The sequence below is a fragment of the Atta cephalotes genome (genome assembly GCF_000143395.1).
Source record: "Atta cephalotes unplaced genomic scaffold scaffold00002, whole genome shotgun sequence".
NCBI classification, from domain to species: domain Eukaryota; kingdom Metazoa; phylum Arthropoda; class Insecta; order Hymenoptera; family Formicidae; genus Atta; species Atta cephalotes.
Genome location: NW_012130066.1, coordinates 8,438,191 through 8,454,888, shown reverse-complemented (window position 1 = coordinate 8,454,888; position 16,698 = coordinate 8,438,191). Strand labels below are relative to the sequence as shown.

The following is a 16,698-nucleotide window of genomic DNA, read 5'->3' as shown; positions in this document are numbered from 1 at the left end:
TATATATATATATATATATATATATATATATATATATATATATATATATATATATATATATATATATATGAGAAAATGAAAAATTACTACACTTTATATCAGAATGAATTTTAAAGATTGTATCAATCTTTGTAAGATTGTAGCATCGCTTATATATTTAAGAAATACTATTATTATATCAGTTATTCTTTTCGCTGTCATCGATCTTGCGCTTAAGGACAAACGGCGATAAATAATAAACCGACGAACTTTCGTCACAACACTGAGGTCAAAACAGGATTATGTACAATCAGAAACAGCACGCTCCACGAATTTAGAATATCGATGAAAATTCTAGATAATAGATAATAAAATTCGATTGCTAGATACGTGGAATTGCTTATCGGAGCACGAGACGTATCAATTTAAAGTAATGAAATAACATTGAAAGAGCACCGATATCACAACAATCGTGCAGAGACATGCAAGCTTACTACCTGCTGGCTTGAACAAATCGTTTCGCGTGGTATCGCGTGTAAATCGGTAAGTGTAACTAACCATGGAATTGCGAACGCTATATCGTGCTGGTGGGATTCACTATGACACAACACGCAACGAATTTGTATAAACCGTCGGCATCGGTGGTTTCTGCATACTGCATCACTCTTCGTACATATACGTTTGAGGTTGAACTATTATTATCACGAAAAACTATCATTTCTCAAAATAGAAAACCAAAAATCTTTGAAATACAGAGAGTGAAATACAGAGTAGAAATCGAGATAGAATTTTAAATAGCAATTACGTGATAGGTCGCACGTTTTCGACGTGCACATCAAAACGAATGGAAGATTTGTAACATTATACGGAATGCTTAACCGCTTGGTTATATTCCCTTTCTCAAGATAACGCTATTTTCGAAGCTCGGTGGAATTTCAACTCGCGCACCAGAGCAGCGATGACAGAGAACAAGCGTATTACTATAACGAAAAGCGACTACCGTAAAAGATAAATGGCAACATGCCAAATTTATATATCTGAGGAGAAACAGCATACAGTAAGCACAAAGCAACGTTGAGAAAGTCGCACCTAATTGCATCTAATCACAAATACAAACAGCCTACAGTCACTGCCAACTGTAGTGAATGCACTCGAGCAAGTTGATGAATACGTAGACATTTGGTCCGATATCCATTTCAAATCAAATGATAATAACTAAAAGATTATAAAGACTACATTTCATAATATATTAATATGTAGCACGTAATATTAAACGGAGAGTACGTAGAGTGCTTTTCATTTAGTTATTCATTAGCTCTTCTGTGCCAAATTGACACTCTATTGCAACGAAATAGTCACTGATGATCAATCGGGATCATCATGTATGAAAAACAAATGTAAAAGCAAAGATCGAATTCGAGATAATTGATAATAAAATGCAGTTATATGTAAATAAAGGCTGGAAATATCACGATACGCGGGGCAAAAATAAATTGTCCGAGAACTGAAATATCGAACGGATGAAATCGAAGGAAATCGTCAACGCGACGTTGTTAATGAAACACGCTGTGAATTTTGTAATTCCAATTTCATTCGTTCGCGATTATGTCAATTATTGACGTGAAATAATAGTCACTTTCATTGTATCTTCGCATAAATATTAAATTTATATCTTGATAATTTTTTACGTTCAAACCAATTTAATGAACAAAACATTTATTAATTACTGTTATTATAGTAGAACCAAAAAAAGTATATATATTAGCTTAACTTGTACATAAAACATTTGTAATATTTCGATAAAACATGCATATACAAAATTAATGTAGATATTAGAGAGTTTATATACAGTTCTCTATCAAAGTATCCGGTTAATTTGCTTGCGTAAACAGATTAATAACCTCGACAAATTGATCAATTTAATATACAATCATTGAAATCAAATGTTAACGATTCTAACGCGATTTTCTTCGCACAAATAAGCCAACATTTCCCAGACGTAACGATAATAAATCCATTTTTATGACGGAACTAACCGAATAACAAAAAGTTTTCAGCTTGCAGCATATACGGGAGCACAAGAGAGCGATTTTTATCGTGATGTGTCACTTGGGAAAAACGCGATATAAATTCACTCGGCGTATTTTAGTAGCGAACAGTAAAAAGGTCCGTTCAGATAGGGCTATTGTAAAAATCGATGAAAGAAATAATAAATTAGATTATATTATGCAAACTTGCACAAAAAGCCGTACAAACGAAAGTCGCATTGTGTATCTAAGATCTGTAAAGTGAAATACTATTAACGAAGAAGCATAATGTAAATATTGGAACAATTTATATATATAATGTAAATATTGGAATAATTTAACGACGCGGACTGATAGCGCGGATAAAGCGCGTTTCGCTAACGAGTAAAGTTAGTGATTCATTAGTCACATTCATCGTCATTGATCGTTCACGTTATCATGGTTATCATAAAACGCCGTTCCGCGCTATTTACTTCCACAATTTAATGGTACCCTCTGATGAACGCAACTATTCGTGTCGCTTGCACAATTACAAATCCACATTATACACGATAATTCATTTTAATCTTAATAGACAAATATATTTTTAAAAATATGCAATTTTACCAAAAAACATTGTATTTATTTTGAACATTGTATTATTCTTGCCTAATGGTTTCCGATCTACATAATTTCTTTACAATAAATGTATCTTGTTATATATTTTAACGTACATTTTAGCACACATTTTAACATAATAACATTGATTACACTGTATTACTCTTCCTACATTATCTTATTCTATTAAGACGTCAGCAAACTCAGTAAAGTCATTCAGTATATTAACTCAAATTAAATTATTATTAACAACAAAGTCCAACTTATATATATCTGAATTAGCAATATCCGAATTACACAATATCCGAAGTTACATATAACTTATATATATATATATATATATATCTGAATGAACAACAATATCCAAATATAGCTATTCGTATCTTTAGTATCTTACGTCCATCCTCATAAAATACATCGCTTAGGATTTATATACCGTCTAGTTAAAGTATATACCGTCTAGTTAAAGTCCTCTTTGCTATTTCCCTCTTTTCTACTTCTTTTCTCACCTTTTCTATCATCTTCATTATTTCCAGTCCTTTGCCCTCTTCTCTTAAAAATTCTCTCATCTGCATTCTATTCTTTGTCTGTTCACACTCCGTTAACACTTTGACACGTACTCTCCTCTGCAATCTGACATATTCTGCATCTCCTATCCTCTTCCTGTCTCCAATACTGACTCCCTCTTGTTTCATTTCCACATCTGTATCTGGCTATTACGCTCCTATCCTTCATCCTTTTCCTCCCTTCTAGACATTTTTTATCAAAAAACATTCCAAATAAATAATATTTAAAATTTAATATTAATTATATCAATATAAAAACTTTTTTATTATTTCGTGAGAGAAAGCCCGTTTGTGACAGGCTTGAACAGATAAAAATCATTTCTTTAAATTTGTATTTTACTTGGTTAATTACTGCAAGATTGCTAAGAAGAAATACCAATCGACATGGATATCCAGTGAAATCCAAGAATAAATCATAGCATTGATAATACTCTATCATCAATGTAAATTATTCATTTATGACTAGAGTTTTCCTAATCACGCGAGTTAAAACAACGCGTATAATTGTTCTTTCAACATTATCGCGTGCCAACAAAAAGTTACAAGGATAGCAATTAAGCGATTGATATGTATTTTGGAAAACTTTAGTTTATTCAAAATTTAACCGTATTTCATAACAATGATTTGATTTCCTCACATCTACGTGATAAATTAATCTTGTATATATAATGGTTGAATTAATAATAATGTGAAACAAAAAACAGTATTTTCCACTCGTGAACAAGAAATAAAAAGTAAATGTCAATTTCAATTTTGATATATTTATCCCAGCTCGATATATTTTGTCCTGTGACTCACGAAAAGCATACTCCTAGAACATGCTGTGCGCGTCACATCCGAGCAATCTCTTCAATTGCAATCCATCCGATGCGTCCACCAATATCGAGATATGAGGTACGTGAGGTGTGCTCTATTTATTTCCTTACGCTCCAAAATTCTCACCATAAAGACCGAAATTAGGCAGACACTTTTATTAATAAAATAGTTTGCTTATACATTGCATCCAGCGTTAATTATATAGTAATTAAATAAGTAAAATGCTAGATTCAAAAAAGAGAAATAGTTCTTATTCATTGATATGTTTCTTTCATGATTTGTTTGAAATATAAACAATTGTAAAATAAATATATAGACTTTACAAAGCTTATGATTCATTATTCTGATAAATACATGAAAAAAACCGATTCTCGATTATCTGAATAATAACTGAATATGTAGTTATACGAAATGATATGAAATCAGTGCACTTCGATTTTTAAATTAGGTCAAGTTCTCTTACGTAACAGTTAGTCTATATAAAACACTATAAGGATTCCATATCGAACTGACTAATCTTACAATGCTGGCATCGCTTTACTAATCAATTCGATAAAAGGATTCGATATAAGCGATTTGTCCTTTAAGAGAATACTGGGCGCGGTAATACAAAAAAAGAATATTGTCATATCTTTAATCGTTGCGTTAAGTATTCAATTCAAAATCTTCAAGGATATCTTACATATTCTTTTTCAATGTCTCGTGATTTAGCTTTATATAGCAAATATTTATAAATTATATATTTTAAATTATATATATATTAAATTATATACATATAGTATATACAATAATTAATTTTAAAGTTTGCAACACATTATTAAAACGAAGAATGAAGCAGTGCTTTTCTTGTTAACTAATGAGAAAAATATCCATCAAGTAAAACGATGAACAAGTTCTACTGAATAAGAATAATGCGCAGTGGCCTATGAGAAAAGCTTATAAACATTGAATTGATGAAGAACTATTCGGAAGAGTAAATTAATGAATAAAATTTATTTACATAGATATGCGACATGAACAATAGAACATTGTTACAGAGGATTTGTAAACATACATAAATTTATTTCAAACGCCCACAATTTCGTTTTCTCATAATTATTCAATATAAAGGAACAAATAGAACTGATTATAATCAATTGTTCTCTCATTGATTCTCCCTGTAATATAGTTTTCCTTTAGGACATCGTGAGTTCCTAATGGCGATGAACAATTAATGATAATAGATGATAATAGCCAGCGGCAATATTGTGTTTCGCGTTAATTACAGCTTTCTAATTCCGAAAATAATTATTTAATAATACAGAACACCTCTCATGTCTCATACTCGAAGAGTTTCCAATCGATAACGATATTATTAGAAAACGTTATGCACAAATGCAACTTACAAAAAGCTCTTTAATGTAGATTTTTATGCTGATTTCTGTCAACATTATATTGCTAGGAAGAGTTGCTAACAACAATTTTTTATCATTATTTTTTATCATCACTATCAATAAATTGTATATACAATTAATATTAATTATTCTTATTAATTTCAATCTATGATTCTTTTAATGAATATTATAGATTTGTTTAAAAAATATTGGCTTTAAAATTACAGTTAATTTCAAATAAAATTTCAAATAAAAAGGAATAAAAATTAATTAATATTCCATTTCAATACGTTGAGAAATGTAAATACACAATGCTGCGTATTTGCTATTTAAATTTTACTATAATTTCTTAATGATAAGCTTAATTAAGTATTGACAGTTTTTAGTTTAGATAAAATAGCGAATGTGCGAAGTATAACTAATTACTATCGTTCAAGAGCACCCAATTACTTGTAGCCGTACTTAAGTCGTACTTAAGTCAAGGAGCTCGGTCATAATTAAATCAGTAACTCCGATTTTACGGTGACACACGATAAAAAGGCGAGATGTTTAATTCATTAGTATTCCTTGTCCGTCACACTCGCTCAAAATTCGTCCGATCGATCTCTCTTTCAGAATTAAATCTTACAGTGGAATAAGTAGAAAGGACTATTACTTTACACATATTTTAACTTCAACTTAACAGATATACATACATTATAAAATTAGACAATGCAGTCCGATTATGTTACATTTAGGCTCAGCAATCGAGAAATTATGCGAATGTGCCTTGGAAGACAGCTTGGCTGACCGAGGTTCCGTCGTAAGAGCTGCTAGATGTCTCTTAGGCTCAGTGACAAAAGTCCTCCTCCTGGCAGACATCGTCGTGGTCAATCAATTGCTTCATGCCAAGGATAAGGTCGCCCGCAGTCTCGGGCGTCTCGAAAGTGTCTCGAATTTCACAGAATTCGTCAAGGCGTTTAGCCAATTTGGAGGAGAGATGGTCGAGTTGGCACATTTAACGGGTGATCGTCAGGTGAGATTTATTTCTTGCAAATCAATATTTCATTCATGAATTTTATATTAATTTTCATTAGTATAATCGTGACTCAATTAAATTTTTTACACTTTATTTTCAGAATGACCTCAAAGACGAGAGGCGACGCGCGCAGATGGCAGCGGCCCGACAAGTATTAGAGAGAAGCACCATGATGCTGCTCACGTCCAGCAAGACATGTCTAAGGCACCCCGAATGTCCATCTGCTAAGGAGAATAGAGACACCGTTTTTTGCCAAATGAGAAGAGCGATGGATCTAATACATTACGTTGTCAAGGACGGAGTATTAGACTGTAGCGAATCTCAATCCTATTCGAATTCACAGGTAAGCTGTCTACTTCAAGAATACTTTATAAACGCTCATAAATGATGAAAACATTTACCACTCAACATCGTTAAAATTAATTTAATAAAGCTAAAAAAAATAATCAAATTGTGAAATTATACAATAATAGTTTTTTCGATATTTATCTATTCACGATCTATTAATCTGCGGAACAAAATAGCGAACTATTTAAAAATTAATATAAAAATACCCAGACAACATACAATGTCTAGATACAAGATGTCTTTATGATGTCTTTTAAATATCCTTTAGACATGTATTATACATATATTCCAAAAGAGGTCTTCATAACGTTTTTTAAACATGTTGTTTGAATAATGAAAAAATAATTATCGATACCAATATGATATATATTCTCGCGTTAAAGCTTGCCAAGAAATACTATAATAATCGCAGTTGCCAAATAAGCATGCGCCTCATATATGTCTCTCATTATTATGCTACAGTGAGAATATATATCCATATAAGAATTAAAAAAGCAATACATGATAAAATGTTTCCAAAAGTCTTGGAAACGTTTCAAAGAGCCTTTGCCCAAATTGTGATTTATAAATCCTAATATGCGATTTAAATGACCTTGAGCCGCGATCCATTGCCGTAACAGAAGTTGCAAACGAGATAACGAAATGAATCGTAGTACGACTCGAGAAACCCATAAATATAATAGCACGTCCGGCCTGGTGAAATCGATAAGCCGTGGTCGAAGATGGTATATAGGAGAATCAATGGAATATGTCCTACAAATATCAATGGATTACGATTGCATACCATTCACGCAATTGATTATTCATGACGATGATTATTTCGGTTTTGATAAATTTGTGATCGCTAATAATTTGTATATTGTTAATATGGAGGTTATTTAAATATTTTTAAATAATCTTTCGTATTAAGTATGTTTTAATATATTTATTATTTGCATTTATATAATGAAAAAATTAAGCAAAACTACTGAAAGAAAACCTATATAACGAGAAATTGGAAGCAAAATATGCGATAAAAAAATTCCACTCATGGAATTAAAACGAATTATTTAATGCCGAAATTATTACATACTCGTACATAGATAGAGTGTGTAAATCATAAATCATCCCATGCAAATTTTATATTAAAATTAAACATCTATTAAAAATTGGATATAAGAAATTAAATTGTGGCAGTGCTGGCGAAATTTTGTGGTTGCATAAAAAGTCTATTCAACGATTATCCAAAAGTAATGATGAAAAGTTTTCACCACAGGAGAAAAATTGTTGCCTCATAAATAACACGGTCATTATAAAGAATATGAATGGTTATTCGTATCATGCCAAATTGTGCAGTATTTATATATCGATACTTCGATATATGCGCGATGCTTTCATTCTGTACCAGATTTCTTTTAGCATTAAATAAATGAGGGGAAATATTTCACATATTACTGACACTTCTGAAAACCTCTCGAGTCTTTGAAGAAACAACGCGAGAGATACTATTGGGTCACGTTGAACAGTCTTTACTCGTAGAAAAATATATCCTTACATTTTACACTCAAGTACTATCCACTTTCCATGCGACATAATCGATTTTGAAGTGATTGTAGACAACCTGGCCAAGTGAGACGGCGCTCCCAAACGTGACATCTCTAAAAGATTTAATATTATTTGTGTCATGTCTAATATTCGTCAGAATATAAATGTTTTCCAACACTATACTTATACTTATAAAATATGAGTGTACGAAAAAAACTAGACTGGTTATATATGTAATTATTTTAAAATATTTAAATAATTAAGATGTTTAGAGAAAGGTATCTGCTACATTTTTTAAGAAAAATATTTCTTCTACGACTGCCATTACTTGCAGAGTCCGCAGCAGGAAGACTGGGATAGCAGTACCGTTTGCTCAGCTTTGAAACACTTCGAAAGGCTCGTCGAAACAACGAGGATGACCCTGCTGGGACCGGGTTGTCGCGAAACACTTACATCAGCGCTTGAAACAGTGGTCGAGAGGACACAAGACTTCACCGACAGCGCTTATACGAGTCACGAGCACAGAGAAAATATTCTTCTGCTTTGTGATCGCGCGAAACTCGAGCTCAATACACTCTTACGGATCGGCAATAGTATGGTGAGTCAATAAAGTTTACTCTATTTTACGCATTTTAAGAAAAATGCGCGCGACTAAATATTTAATAATATTTAATAATACTTAATAATATCGTGTAAGAATGCGCAAAAAATCTTAGTACTATTGATTGTGATAAGCCTTGTAAAGTGAAAATAATAACATAATATTTAAATCTAAAAGGGATAAAAAAGTTAATTAAGAGCCTACGCGGTTGATGCGCTATAACGATAATATTAAAAGCTTACTAAAAACAAATTAGCTTGCAATAAATTCTATCTGATAAAAATGACCGAATATGTTTCGAATAATATAATCCGAATAAAAAATATTCTCTAATAAATCAAACATGATAAAGTATGAAATGATGAATATCGTGTTCTATCAGAATTACGAGGGCGGCGGGGGTTCACCTAGCTCGGAAATGGAACAAGCGGTGATGGGTGTGTTACGGGCGACTAGAGACCTTCGCCAGCAACTCAGCGCAACGACGATGGAACAGGCCGGCGATCTTGGCCAAGTGACAAAAGCCGGCCAGGAACTCGTGTCAACGATCAGAAATCTCGCGTTGGCCAATGACATCGACCGTCTACAGGAGAGCAGCGACAGGTTCCACGAGTATATCGAACACATTCTCGAAGTAAGCTCCCAGACGTGGCCCACGCACCGCGTGCACGCGTTCGCGTGCACGTGCATTCTAAGTCCACGAATAAGTCCTATCAGAGATCATTTTTCTTTTCGAAGAATATTATCGAATTACGAAATCGACTTACATCTCTCACAGCAAAAATGCGCATGCCTTAATTTTGCATTGGTTCTAAGACATATTGATTATTAAATATAATACGTAATGATTACATTCATCATTTCTAGATTGCAATCAATTGCAGCACCTAATTGGATTTATTTTCAAGTCTAACTTTAAATGAATTAGATCACATAGTTCATTATTTATATCTGACGTTAACAATAAATCTCTGTGACTTTGAAGTGATTTAATACAATGCACATAAAAATTGGAATACACGGTTATTTCTTTATTGATATGTAAAAGTTTTTATTCTTGGAATTATTGCATATTATTCTTCCTTCTAGGTATGCAAACTTTTAAGACATGTTGCGCTTTCGGAATCGTTGCAAGTGTCGGCCAAGTTCACGGAGATCAACTTAAGAATATATGGTCCTCAGGTCGTAACGGCCGCACACACGTTAGCTAGGCATCCCACCAGTAAGATAGCCAAAGAAAATCTCGAAGGTATGTCATTTAAACGCTTTAATAACCCACTAAATTTGCAATAATGATTACTAATCATTTAACGTTTTGTATATTTCACAGTATTTGCTGACATGTGGCAGTGGCTCATGACTGATGTGACGACAGTAGCGAAAGATGTTTTGGAACTCAGTCAAAATCGGCCAGAGAAGCAGGTTTATATGTCTTTACCGCGGCCAGGGGTACGCATAATCATCTCAATAAACGATCTGTCAATACATTCTAGAGCATATATACAAATTTAAAAATCAAGAAAACCTCTCTACTTGATTATTTCTCAGATAGATATAATGAAATAAACAGTATACACTTTATTTTAGAAACATGGCACGACGAGCAAACCGCTAAAACCAGTACGGTTGGACAGCGAGGAGCAGGCAAAGATCGCTAAGGCAGGACTCGAAATGAAATTGATAACTTCGGAGATGGATGCCGAGACAGAAAAATGGCAGGAGAGCGGAAGCGCTCTAGAAGAGAACAACGACATCGTGAAGCGGGCAAAGAATATGTCGTCGATGGCATTCTCGATGTACCAATTCACGCGAGGTGAAGGCGCCCTGAAAACCACCCAGGACCTATTCACCCAAGCTGAGTATTTCGCCGAAGAGGCAAACAGATTGTACAAGGTTGTGAGACAATTCAGTTACCAGGTACGTAGCGGTCGGCTAATACGCCGATGTAGATCGAAAGAGAGATGACACACGTTTTTTTAATTGGACTGATGTTGATATATCTATATATCATCCTTACTTCTATAATCATTCTTTTACCATTGTTTATTATACGGACTCTATATTGGACTTGATTCCGCGTTCTTGATCCTCGCTATATTGGAAATCTTTTCACTTATACATTCGCTATTGAGTTTTCGTTTCTTCGTAAGTCGCAACGTCGAAGCTGCATCAAGTCTGCATCGAAAATTTACTTATATCTTAATTCATGCTAATATTTTTATAAATATGTAATAGTAGATGCTAACAATAATTATTGCTACTTTAACGTTCAGTAAGAGAAATTTCATCGTACGTAGAAATGTAGAAATATTTGCATATCTTTCATATCATAATATCTTCAAAATAAATATATGTTGATATATTGAAATACAAGGTGAGTGAAAATGTCCCGCAACCGGTGAAATATCTCAAAACTAAGCATTTCCGAAAGAAATGTTTCCTACCAAAATTGTAGGATTTTAAATGATCTATCTACTGATCTAATCAATCTGATCTTGGGTTCATTTTTTATAAAATACTTTTCGAGTTATAAGGCTTGAAAGTTACAACATCATTGGCATTAGCTTTACGCAAAGTATGATCCGGCCGACGACTAAAACCTCTTGAATGTTGTTCAGGATTATATCCTAGATAGAACATTTGTTAAGATAGCCATTGGAAATTATTCCTCGTATTTTCATTTTTGCATAAATTCATTTTTACGTATAAATGAAAATAAGAGATACAATATTCAATGACCTTGATTTTGACAAATGTTATCCAGAATATGATTCTGAATATTCAAAAGCCGTCGATCGAACAACACCTTGCATAATGCTAATGTCGGCAGTACTATAACTTCCAAGCTTTATAACTCGAAAAGTACTTTATGAAAAATAATTTTATTGTAATGTTTTGAAAAGCTCTTGACACCAGCTATTAGATTCTGGAATCAAATAGGGCCATTAAAAAAAATTGATGTGATCTTAATCTGACCTTGATGATGCAACCCAAAGTGAGATAATCAGACTAATCAAATCAGTAAATAGATCATTTAAAATCCTACAACTTTTGTAGGAAACATTTCTTTCGAAAATGCTTAATGTTCGAGATATTTCACCAGCCCCTTTTTATTCACCCTGTATACTACTTGATTTCAATTGAATTTTATTATAAGCTTAAGTTCCGATTGTTTCAAGAAACGATTGCTTAAAAAAGAAATCAATAATATTTCGTAATTTTTTCAGTAGATAGATGATAAAAATTTAAAAATTAGAATAAGTAATTTAACTTTTAACAAGTGTAAAAATAGAAAATATTAATTGGAAGCGACCTAGCTACCTTGTTATTATTTTATTTTATGCTACTATAAATGTAGCTTCCAGACCAGAAGTAGCTTCGACATGCATTATTAGCATTAGACATGTTCGAATTAACACGTTTGCTACCCTCTTTCGAACCCCTCCTAGCTAGGCCGAATATATAGTCACCTGAAATCACTTTGGTCTCTCTTTATACTCTTCTTAAGAGAAACAACAAGACGCCAACCTTGTAATATATTCTGTATTATATACAATCCTTTTTATACCCTCGCTCTTGAATGCCTCCATCCAGGTAACTTTTTCTCTCTTTACTTTAGACCCTTTTGAACTAATAGATATCATTTTCGCCCTAACAAATCATTCTCGTTACCATATATATATATATATATATATATATATATACATACATATATATTTATATGTATATATAGCGCTCACTTTCTCTGCAGCGTCAATGTCTACTGTTGTTGGGTGTTGTCATTACATTTGTATATAAACTATGTTTGTATTGCTATGCAATATCACGCACGTAGATTTTCTTATTGATCATTACGAATAGCATAGAAAATTGTTTTACATAAAATATAAGTAAATATAAAGATGTTGAAGATATAAAGATATTAGAATTAACATTTAAGAAAGAACTATTTCAAGTCATCGCAAAAAAACTGACGTGATGATTCAGTATACTCATATGAGACTCTAGTATCTATAAGTATAATAGTATCTATAAATATAAATTTACATTCAAAAACTCAAAAACTCTAAATTTTTTACTTGTATTATAATTGTCACGATTTAAATAAGTTTCAAAAATTGGAGAAATTTTCGCGTAAATCATGTCATCTAAATTGTCATAATGAACGTTTATGATTTTGTTAGTAAATCTATTTTATGTACATACATTTACAACTTTTTTTGTACGATTAGTAAGGTGTGTTTTAGATGCTACGGGAATGCTTCCGTCTATGGACGACGTCTATGTGCATTGTGGTCCCTCTCCTTCCACTATCTGGGGCATGAGTATTATGTCTCACAATTTTTGCTAGCTTCCTTCATCATATGTTTTATCAAACCGAGTATCAAACAATAAATCTACATAATTATCATCAATAAATATCTACATAATTAAATATTTCAGATATTAAAAATTAAATCTTTAAAAAAATTAAAATCTGAGAAATTTTTCTGTTTTTTTTTCAAACATTTGATCATTAATTCTTTGGTAACTAATTCATTAATTTGATAATTAATATTGTCTCGAAAAAATAAAATTCATGAAGTAAGCTTGCAAAATAATAAGGTCTGTACTATTTCACTGCCACTTCACACAGTTACTTTAATATCTGTATCAAGAAATCTTTTACGTGCCGTTGAAAGTTTTGCATTGTGTTTTCCTAGGACAGATAGACGATCTTTCTGTTAACTTCTTAGATGTAAACTTCTAAGTATCTACGATACGTATTACAAAGTATTTATTATTAGTCATTTAATAAACTATCACAACAATAGAATCAAGCATCTTGCTTTACAGAATCTTTAAGAAATGCTAAATATATACAGAAGTAATATCGCAAGATAAATATGTTCAAAAATTTTCAACGATTGTTAATCTACTATTATCTATATTTATATTATTTTATGATCATGTGAATCCAGAGAGAAAATATAATAGCACATGCTGTAAATTATTTGTTTAAACTTATGTGTATTTAAATGTCTTAATATGAAAATTATTATTAAAAAATAAAATATAATTCTTAGAGACATATCGAAAATATAACATATCAAAAATAAATACTATAAAATTTTAATTTTAAATTATTTTGATGTATACATATATAATATATATACCAAATTATTTTATAAATTATTTTTTATCAATAATTAAATGCTATATATTAAATACTTTTATGTATTATTGAATCGTTGAAAATTAAATATGAACAAGTTTATTTTGCGATACGAACGAAAACATAAGTTTGTATACGATACGTTACATGGGTGCAGGTACCAGGTGGACCACACAAAAAAGACCTCTTGGAAAATTTGGATAGAGTGCCAACTTACGTTCAACAATTGCAATTCACCGTGAAGAATCCTACCGTCGGCAAGGCCGCCACTTTTACAAAGGTCGACAATGTCATACAAGAAACGAAAAATCTCATGAATGTGATCTCGAAAGTGGTCACAACGTGTTTCGTCTGCGCCACAAAGGTGAGCCATGAGAATACTTTATATATCCAATTTATTTACTTTCTGAATGAACGAAGACATGTTTTTGCACGAATTTCTTTCATAACTGAGGTTGCCTGTATTTGATGATGAATTTGTACATGATATAAGAGAAAAGGAAGAAAGTATAATATTGTATTCATAATATCTTACCTATGTTTCTTGCTAACATTAAAACGTCAGCAAGAATAGCAATTTTACATTTTACAGGTAACTTTAGCCTTTTATATAAAACAATAACATAGAGCTGGAATTATGAAAAATGACAATGAAAATTATTTATGAAATAACATGAATTAAGAGATTATGAAATTCTCTTCAGAATTAATCTGTGTGAATATTTGTTGTATCGAAATATTAATTACTATCAGCATAAAATATTATTACTAAATTAATGTTACAAATAATTTGTAATTTTCATATTGTGAGATCGTTTCAAGTATTCGCACAGATATCAGAATTGAAGAGCCACAGAGCATGCGTTCAGGTGACAAAGAAATACGTCTATCTCCTTCCATTCTATTCAATACCCAGCACAATCTCATCATGCCGCAATACATGGAGCTCAGCCCGACGACGATGCCCGGCCAGGCCGAAGAGGATTGTTTGTATCCGATTAGCCCGCAATTGTTACCCTCCACGAGCCCTTACGTGCAACCCCATCCACTTACGACCGCGCAATTTCATAATATCCTAAAACCATCTCCTAACCTGAGCCTGTCCCTACTACCCTTCAATTACAGCCCGGGACATCCCAATGTCGGGCTGTCCCGGAACTCTGGCTCCTTCGTGCATTCGTCCGTCTTACCGTATACGACGCCCGGAACGCAGCAGCCACCCTACTGCCTACAGAATCTGCAGCTCCTCCAGCTGCAGCTGCACCATGCACAACTGCAGCACTTAAGACACGCAACGCTACCGAGATAATAGCAGCCTTGTGTAATACGTCGTGCTGTAGCACGTGGCACGTGACACTCTGTCGTTTCACGCGCACGCACGAACACGTCGAGAACACTACACGTTCTTCGTACAGGTTCGACCTTGGTTTCATTTCAGCTTCTTTGTTTTATTTCATATCACCTGGTTTCAATCGTGCTAGGATCCAATCGTCGTAATTTCAATAACAGATTTCCACTGATAAAACGATTACTTTCTTTTTTGATGGATTTCAGAATGCATAAAAAACGAAAGGTCATTTTCGCGATTACGTACTATTCTATAATATTATTATTCAACTTTGAACTTAAACTTGATTGAAAAATGTTTACGATATTACGACGAATTCATTTAGCTCCTGACTTCGCGGCTTATCAGTCTCTTTGCGTAAATTTTATCATAGCTGATCATCAACTTTACTTTTTGCAGCTTCTTTTTTTTCTTTTTATATAACTCGCGCGTGTTGTCGATTTCGCTTTGATTTAACAATATTCAGCGCGATCCATGACAAATCCATCCTCACCGACTATGTAACAATAATTTATTTGAATTAATCCATTTTCAGCTACTTTTACAGGAATGGCTACACCATGTATCTCGTAATGAAAAATTAAAATCTAATATTTCTTCCTCCAATAATCTCAAATACTCTGACAAACGAATATCATATCTTTATAGAAAAATTATTGTACGTAAATTTGTTGTTTGACGCAATAAAATAATATTACATAAAATGTTACATTGTAAATGTTGGACTAAAATTAATTTGTTCTATCTTTGTCAGAGTATATGATTCTTCTTAAATACACTAGATCACAGACTCGCCAAGTATGACGGCAAGAGCATATAAACAATGTCACACAGCACGTGACATCTTCTCGACAATATATCTCTAATAACTTTCAAATGCTAAAACTTTAAAGTAATAATATTATCCTTGAATCTCGCGAAAGCTCGTGGAAGAAAAATCACGTATGAATGAATTCCTCATGAGAGATTTTCCTCATGTAAGATATTCGGCGAGCTTTCGCTTTGCGAAGCAAATGACAAGAGCCTGGAGGGTTCGCTTATTATATGTAATGTGTGCTGATATAACAAGCGTCTAATCTTTCGTCCTCGTACGTCTTTTCAGTACAACCTGGATTTCCGAGGTCTGTCGGCGCGCGGGGCCGGCGGCTCGCCGTACAGGGGCGGAGAGGGCGGGGGAGCTGACGGCGACGGTGGCGGAGTTGGCGTCGACGGCAGCAAGACGGGCTCCGCCCCCGGCAGCGACCCGTCCGTCTGACAGTTTGGGATGGCCCGACGGGCCAAGGGGGACGCTCGCCGCACCCGGGTTTCCTTTCTGCTTTTCTAGGGAGAACCTCGCCTGCCCCACC

General features: G+C 33.2%; 1 protein-coding gene across 1 annotated transcript in view; it reads left to right on the top strand.

The window, feature by feature from the left end:
- Positions 1–15,313, top strand: part of LOC105621859 (alpha-catulin) — a 54,222-nt gene extending 38,909 nt beyond the window's left edge. The window contains exons 3-11 of the mRNA XM_012203301.1: positions 6,096–6,373; positions 6,477–6,719; positions 8,583–8,846; positions 9,232–9,483; positions 9,939–10,098; positions 10,180–10,298; positions 10,437–10,766; positions 14,162–14,368; positions 14,921–15,313. Of these exons, the coding sequence (XP_012058691.1) occupies positions 6,096–6,373; positions 6,477–6,719; positions 8,583–8,846; positions 9,232–9,483; positions 9,939–10,098; positions 10,180–10,298; positions 10,437–10,766; positions 14,162–14,368; positions 14,921–15,313 (2,246 nt within the window). The remainder of the gene's footprint in view (positions 1–6,095; positions 6,374–6,476; positions 6,720–8,582; positions 8,847–9,231; positions 9,484–9,938; positions 10,099–10,179; positions 10,299–10,436; positions 10,767–14,161; positions 14,369–14,920) is intronic.
- The last annotated feature ends 1,385 nt before the right edge of the window (positions 15,314–16,698 follow it).